Genomic DNA, 7,784 nt, shown 5'->3' with positions numbered 1-7,784 from the left:
TCCCCAGGTGGGAGAGGCTCTGCTGCCCACGCTCTGGGAGGTGAATATCAATCAGAGAATAGTCAACATTACAAAGGCTACCATTTATTTAGTGTTTACTCCAGTGGGAGCCAGTGTAAGCCTAGTGGATAAGCGTGTGGGCTTTAGGCTCAGACAGTGATTCCCTTTTCTACCACTTACTAGCTGTGTGACCCTCGGCACGTTACTTGACCAAAGTCTCACTTTCCTCATCTGTAAAATGGAGGAATGTGTGGTAAAACCTACCTCACAGGGAAGTCATGAGGAGGAAATGAGCTAATCCAGTAGTGCTTAGGACCCTGCCTGGCTCATAGTAAATGCTTAGTGAATGTTCTCTACAACGATGATGATAAAGAGGAGGAAGAGGCTATTTACGTTTAGTTGAAATTAAATAAAATTTAAGATTCAGTTCCTCAGTGGTACCAGCCACATTTCAAGTGCTCCGTAGCCACAAGTGGCTCATGGCTACAATCTTGGACAGCACAAATAACAGACATGATATGGAATGATCCCATCATCTTAAAAAATTCTTTTGGACACTGCTGTTCAAAGCAGTGGTTCTCAACCGTGGGTGATTTTCCCTCCAGGGCCCATTTGGCAATGTCTGCAGACTTTTGGGGTGTCACAACTCATAGGGTACCACTGGCATCTAGTGAGCAGAGGCTAAGGATGCTGCTAAACATCGTACATACAAGACAACCCCGCAACAAAGAATTACAGGCATGCCTCAGAGATATTGTGGGTTCAGTTGAATACCACTGCAATAAAGTGAGTCACACAAATTTTTTGGTTTCCTGGTGCATGTAAAAATTATGTACACGAGGGCTTCCCTGGTGGCGCAGTGGTTGGGGGTCCGCCTGCCGATGCAGGGGCCTGCCAATGCAGGGAACGCAGCTTCGGGCCCTGGTCCGGGAAGATCCCACATGCCGCAGAGCAACTAAGCCCGTGCGCCACAACTACTGAGCCCGCATGCCACAACTACTGAAGCCCGCGCCCTAGAGCCCACGCTCCGCAACAAGAGAAGCCACTGCAATGAGAAGCCTGCGCACTGCAGTGAAGAGTAACCCCCACTCGCCCCAACTAGAGAAAGGCCGCGCGCAGCAACAAAGACCCAATGCAGCCAATAAATAAATAAATAAACAAACAAACAAATTTATAAAAGAAAGAAGAAAGCACAGGAGAAACTCTTCATGATCTTGAGCTAGGCAAAGATTTTTTAGACTGGACTCAGAAAGCAATAACCATAAAGACTGATACATTGGACTTCATCAAAATTTAAAACACCAGGCTTCCCTGGTGGCGCAGTGGTTGAGAGACCGCCTGCCGATGCAGGGGATGCGGGTTCGTGCCCTGGTCCAGGAGGATCCCACGTGCCGCGGAGTGGCTGGTCCTGTGAGCCATGGCCGCTGGGCCTGTGTGTCCGGAGCCTGTGGTCCGCAACGGGAGAGGCCACAACGGTGAGAGGCCTGCGTACTGAAAAAAAAAAAAAAAATTATGTACACGATACTGTAGTCTATTAAGTGTACAATAGCATGTTTAGAGAAACAATGTACATACCTTAATTTAAAAATATTTTATTGCTAAAAATTGCTAACCATCATCTGACAACATAGGGCTGCTACAAACCTTCCATTTGTAAAAAAAAAAAAAAAAAGGCAGTATCTGCGAAGCACAGTAAACTGAAGCTCAATAAAACAAGGTATGCCAGTATCCTGTCCAAAATGTCAATAGAACCAAGATTAAGAAACCCTGCTTTAGAGATACAATCTCACTGAATATCCTCAGTAATCCTATAATAACTGATATTATCCGTATTTGATAAATGAGGAAACTGAGGCCTGGTGAGCTTAAGGAACTTGACCAAGGTCACACAGCTATTAAGTAGCAAAGCTGGGACTTGAACCCAGAGCTGTCTGACTTCAAACATATTACTCTGAAACTCTGAGCTAAAGGGGACCATGTCAGAGCCACACCCACTCTGGTAAAATTCTTCCTGCCTAGTGCCGTTCAAGACCTCAGCTTCCCTCATGTCCTCTCTGCGCTGCTCCCTGGAAATGCTGATTCCAGCCTGTAAGGCAGAGAGCCTGGCTGGACCTTGACCTCCCCATATCCTGCTCCTTTTGGGCAGTGATTCGTATACCATGGGGCACCCACCCTAAGGGCAGCATGTTAAAACATCAGGTGGGTGTGATGGAAATAATTGAAAAAGAAATGTCTAAGATTACTAGTTTTTTACATTTGGGATAATGGAGGAAATACTAATTTTATCTGTAATATAAACCACAGGACCTATTGTTGAACAAAGAGCTGATAATCTGTGGGGGTTTTTAAAACGTTGAGAAACGGGCTCAGTGGTTTCTGATGAGAGATCCTGAAATGTCTGCCTCCCTGAATGCATCCCTCTTTCCAGCTGCCTCTATCCAGAATGACCTCAACCAGGGGGACCCAGGGGCCCAGAGCACCAGCTGCAAGGGACAGGCCACCTGGTCCCTGGAGGAGGCGAGGAGGCTGCTGGCTGAGGCAGCAGCCACGCTTCGGGAGGAGAACACAAGGCAGGAGCGGATCCTGGCCCTCGCCAAGCGCCTGGCCGTGCTGCAGGGACGCGACCCCGATAGAGGTAGAGGCTGGGGCGCAGCCACTCATTCATGTCCACTGGGCAGCCCTCCCCACTCTCACCCTCAGGCCAAACTGCACAGTGGCTGTACTCCCTGCCAGGCTGAGTCAGGGGCTGGGGGTCCCTGTGCCCAGGGGTCTATCGAGCTCCACCCAGAACCACGAGGAAGGTGCTGGGGCGAAGCAGTGGATGAGGAACAAGTGGCAGCCATCAGGGGGCAGGGGACCCTGGGTCCCTTCAGGTATGGAGCCTTCTGTTCATGCCCTCCAGCCCAGCATGGTGGGGCAGGGTCTGCTCAGAGTGGCTGCAAAGGCTGCTCAGTTCTGGAACACGTGCCACTGGAAACCAAACCTCTGCTGGGGGCATAAGTACAGCCACTCAGGTGAGCTCTCAACCTCACTCCTCTTCCCCTGCTCCCGTCTCTCCCTCTTCAAGTGACCCTACAGGACTACCACCTTCCAGACAGTGATGACGAAGAGGATGAGGAGACGGCCATCCAGAGAGTCCTTCAGCAGGTCGGCCCCACCTTACCCACCCGACCACCTCTTGTCCTGTCCCTGCCACACCGCCCCACCACCCACCTGACCCCATTCACTCTGCCTCCGTTCTGGGGCTCGATGGCTAGTCACTGTGCAGCTCCTGTTCTAGCTGGGCCCCCCTGCCCCTGTGACACAGACCTGCCCCTGGGCCCTTGAGATGGGCTATCAGCAGCCACAGACAACATAAAGGAAGATGGGTTGAGAGCTAAGGCCACAGAGCACAGAAATACTGTGTGTTGGCGGGGCTGCCTGGAGTGGGGAGCTGTACCTCTTCGCCCTGTCCACAGCTCACTGAAGAAGCTGCCCTGGATGAGGCAAGTGGCTTTAACATCCCTGCAGAGCCAGCTCTCCGACCCCAAGCCCAATCCTGCAGGGCAGAGCCTGAGGTGAGGAAAACCCCAGACACAGACCCCCGGGCTGCCACCACAGCCTCCCTCCCTGCCTGGCCGACGGTTCCTCCAGCCGCCCTCCCAGACCCCATCGGGTGCCTTATGTCCCCCATTCCTTCCTGGTCTCCAAAGGTCCAGGCCGTGGCCGCCAGGCCTGAGGCTGAAGAAGAGGAGCTCCCCTGGTGCTGCATCTGCAATGAGGATGCCACCCTGCGCTGTGCTAGCTGTGACGGAGACCTCTACTGTGTCCGCTGCTTCCGGTGGGTGCAGGTGGAATGTTCTTTGGGGCTGGGAGAGTTGCGGGGCCGCCTGTGATCCCTGACCTCTATCTATGCTCCACAGGGAAGGCCATGATGCCTTTGAACTTAAAGAGCACCAGACATCTGCCTACCACCCCCAGCATAAAAGCCGAGAGCACTGAGGGAACACTGGTCCTCCTGGGAAGGCCATCCTACAGGCAATCACACAAGCTGGGATGCCCTCCAGGGCATCTGATGGGAGAACATGTCAGGCTAGACTGCTTATGAATGCGCCCTTTCCTGAGCCTCCGTCCCTGGAAGGAGGAAGGATTCTCCATTGGAGACGATGACTGGAGGAGGCAGAGGGAAGGCAGAAGTCTGGAGCCTCCAGCATTGAAGTCTGGACTAGGAGTGAGAGGCATGATGGGAAAGACCAGCCTGAATCCAAGGAGGAGTCCTGAAACTTGCTCAAGGGTCCAGGGCCCTCTACTGGCACTTAGAGCATTTAATAAAGTATGTTGATTCATTGGACTCAGCATCTTTTATCTATAGAACCCTGTGGGCCCTGAGCCTAGGCCTTTGGAGAGGTGGCAAAAGCAGAGCAGGCTGTAAGCCCAGTCCTGTAGAGTGAGGAAAAGGCTTGAGCCATCCTGCAAGCTTCTGCAGGCAGAAACAGTCCCACCCATCCTGGTGGCCTCATACACAGTAGGCATGAATATTCATACTACTGAACTGAACTGAACTGTGCATCCTGCTCTGGGCAGCCCAGCTTAGCCCCCAGGCCCCACCGTACTCAAACACTGCATGCACAAGCAGTGAATGCATACCCTGCTTCCTGCCTTACTCCCAAAGGATGCCACCTCCAGGGCTCCTGTCCCAACCCACGTGCCTTTCAGACCCAGTGTCTGTTCCCACCAAATTCCTTCTGACCTGGTTCCTGGCCTCTGAGCCTATACCCTTTACACCCCTCTGCTTAGCCTCTGCTTTTTCTCTTTCTGCCTCAGGCTTGGAGCTGGTTCAAGAGTCCTCAGCCTGAGGTCTCCTGAATCATTTAGTGAGGGAAGAGGGTTTAGCTTTCCCTGAGGCCCCCAAACCCAGCTAGTTTTTTTCCTGTTACCTCTCCTATGGGTCTTTGCCACTTGGGTTCCTATTGGTGATGTCAGGATGCCGTGTCTCTCAGCCAGGTGCCTTCTGCTTGGCCTCCAGGCCTTGCCTGATGGTAATTTCTCTGACGCAGAACTGTGACCTTTATCTTTGAATTCTCAAGCCCTGGGTGGATGGATGGACAGATGGACAGATGGGTGAGGTATGTGGATGCAGCCTAGTGACTCAGGATGCTGGCCTTACGGTATAACACTTCAGTCCCTCCCTCCTCCATCCCTCAGCACAGATATGCTCCACACTCCATTCAGCTGGGGCTCCTCAAGGTTTTATTCACTCAGCTGCCGAGGAAAGCACTGGACCATAGCCATGACTGGCTCCCAGAAAGCCCAGCTGACAGGAATTAGCTGTGACTGCACATAGACAGGGGTGTCCAAATGTCCCTCCTCACTCTCCATGTTCCTTGTCTGTGTCCCAAGGAGCTGTTTCCCTCTCAGCCCAGGATTCAGGGGTTCAGGGCAGACCTGGCAGCGCTGAAGCTGATGAAGGTAGTCTCACAAGGCTTATTTCTGAGGCCGACTGAGTCTCCGAAGTTTCTTGAGTTGACTGAGCAGCTCAGAGATAAAAGGCTGAGAAAGAAACACGGGTGAGATCAAGGCATGGGGTCACACCCACCCACCACACTGCTCTCCCTAGTCTCCACCTGACCCCATCGCTTCAGAGTCAGGGAAGGAGAGAAGGACCCAGGACCAAGCTTTCCTCTTCGCTAGCTGCCGTCCCACTGGGCCTCCTCTCACCCCCAGACTAACAGATCATCCCTTACCTCTGTGGGCTGGGGGCAGTTTTGGAGAATAGCCTGGTGGAAGAAAGCAGAGAGTGGGTCCCCGAGCCACAGCACTTTGTCACGAGTCCCCAGTCAGTCTCCCAGGAATTCTCCCCTCTGAATTGGTTCTCTACACACAGATGGGGAGGCAGAACCTGGGTTCTTGGGCTCCCCTTGGTCCAAGCCCAGCTTCCATCCCCCAACCCCTGGGCCTGGGGCCTGGCCCCCCATTCTACCTCCAACTGAGTCTTCTGCTCCTCTGTGGATAGTTCCATGAGAGCCTCCAGGTCGATCTCAGTCTCAGAAGGAGTTTGTTGATCCTGTTTGGGAATCACACGGAGCTCAGAGGAGCCTGGCTAGCTGGTGCTGGGGTGACAGTTAACTGTCAGGGGTTCACCCATCTCCCACTCTATTTCCCATGTTCAGTTCCTCTCCTCACCTTACTCAAACCACCCCATTCATCCTTTTATTCAACAGTTACTGAATAACTACTATGGTCTACCTGAAACAGTCTAGGGTTCTTTAAAAAGAGTATCTGTTTAATTTCAATAGTTGTAAACATTGTTAGTAGGGATGCAAAATGATGCAGATGCTTTGGAAAATAATTTGGCAGTTCCTTAAAATGTTAAATATAGAATTATCATCTGACCCAACAATTCCACTCCTAGGTCTATTCCCAAGAGAAGTGAAAACAGACATCCACATATGTCCATATGAATGTTCACAGCAGCGTTATTCATATTATGGATAAATAAAATATGATGTAGCCATACAATATTTTTCAGCAATAAGAAGGAACAAAGTAGTGATTCATGCCACAACATGGATTAACCTGGAAAACATGCTAGTGAAAGAAGCCAGTTACAAAAGGCTTCATATTATATGATTCAATTTGTATGAAATGTCCAGAATAGGTAAATCTATAGAGACACAAAGTGGATTAGTGGTTGCCTAATGCTGGGAGTGGTGGTGGTAGGGAATGGGGTGTGACCACTAGCGGGTACAGGGTTTCTGTTACAGATTATAAAATGTTCCAAAATAAGGGTCATCCCTGGTGGCACAGTGGTTAAGAATCTGCCTGCCAATGCAGGGGACACAGGTTCGAGCCCTGGTCCAGGAAGATCCTACGTGCCGCGGAGCAACTAAGCCCATGCGCCACAACTACTGAAGCCCATACATGTAGAGCCCATGCTCCACAACAAGAGAAGCCACCGCAATGAGAAGCCTGTGCACCGCAACAAAGAGTAGCCCCCACTCACCACAACAAGAGAAAGCTCGAGCGCAGCAACGAAGACCCAATGCAGCAACAAAGACCCAACGCAGCCAAAAATAAATTAATTAATTTAAAAAAGAGAGAGAGAGATACACCCCCATTTTCACTGCAGCATTATTTGCAATAGCCAAGATATGGAAACCACCCAAGTGTCCATGGATGGGTGAATGGATAAAGAAGATGTGGTGTATACATATGCACTGGAATACTATTCAGCCATCAATTTTAAAAAAAAAAGAAAAAGAAATCCTGCCCTGTGCAACAACATGGATGGACCTTGAGAGCATTTCATTGAGTGAAATAAATCAAAGAAAAACAAATACTGTATGATCTCACTTATATGTGGAATTAAAAAAACAAAACAAAAAATGAACTCATAGATACAGAGAACAGATTGGTGGTTGCCAGAGGCGGGGGTGGGGATAGGCAAAATGGGTAAAGCCGATCAAAAGGTACAAACGTCCAGATATAAAAAAGTCCTGGGGATCTAATGTACAGCATGGTGACTAGAATGAATAATATTGTACTATATATTTGAAAGTTGCTAAAAGAGTAAATCCTAAAAGTCCTCCTCACAAGAAAACAAAATATGTTTGGAACTGTGTATGATGACAGATGTTAACTAGGCTTATTATAGTGATCATTTTGCAATATACACAAATATCAAATCATTATGTTGTACACATGAAAAAAATGTCAATTACACTTTAATAAAAATGCTTTTTAAAAATTTAAGATGTAGGGGGCTTCCCTGGTGGCGCAGTGGTTGAGAGTCCGCCTGCCGATGC

General features: G+C 49.9%; 2 protein-coding genes across 2 annotated transcripts in view; one reads left to right on the top strand and one right to left on the bottom strand.

Annotated features, from left to right (window-relative positions):
* The window catches only part of ZFYVE19 (zinc finger FYVE-type containing 19), a 7,358-nt gene extending 3,028 nt beyond the window's left edge, over positions 1 to 4,330 (top strand). Inside the window, exons 7-11 of the mRNA XM_007460168.1 lie at positions 2,429 to 2,635; positions 3,068 to 3,147; positions 3,459 to 3,557; positions 3,693 to 3,820; positions 3,903 to 4,330. Of these exons, the coding sequence (XP_007460230.1) occupies positions 2,429 to 2,635; positions 3,068 to 3,147; positions 3,459 to 3,557; positions 3,693 to 3,820; positions 3,903 to 3,981 (593 nt within the window). The 3' untranslated portion in view covers positions 3,982 to 4,330. The remainder of the gene's footprint in view (positions 1 to 2,428; positions 2,636 to 3,067; positions 3,148 to 3,458; positions 3,558 to 3,692; positions 3,821 to 3,902) is intronic.
* Positions 4,331 to 5,212: 882 nt separating this feature from the next.
* PPP1R14D (protein phosphatase 1 regulatory inhibitor subunit 14D) overlaps positions 5,213 to 7,784 on the bottom strand; it is a 10,902-nt gene continuing 8,330 nt past the window's right edge. Inside the window, exons 2-4 of the mRNA XM_007460167.1 lie at positions 5,960 to 6,043; positions 5,724 to 5,756; positions 5,213 to 5,529 (exon numbers count right to left, since the gene is read on the bottom strand). Of these exons, the coding sequence (XP_007460229.1) occupies positions 5,464 to 5,529; positions 5,724 to 5,756; positions 5,960 to 6,043 (183 nt within the window). The 3' untranslated portion in view covers positions 5,213 to 5,463. The remainder of the gene's footprint in view (positions 5,530 to 5,723; positions 5,757 to 5,959; positions 6,044 to 7,784) is intronic.

This window comes from Lipotes vexillifer, unplaced genomic scaffold (genome assembly GCF_000442215.2).
Source record: "Lipotes vexillifer unplaced genomic scaffold, Lipotes_vexillifer_v1.1 scaffold408, whole genome shotgun sequence".
NCBI classification, from domain to species: Eukaryota; Metazoa; Chordata; class Mammalia; order Artiodactyla; family Lipotidae; genus Lipotes; species Lipotes vexillifer.
Note: the sequence above shows the minus strand (reverse complement) of the source record. Positions and strands in the feature narration are given on the sequence as shown.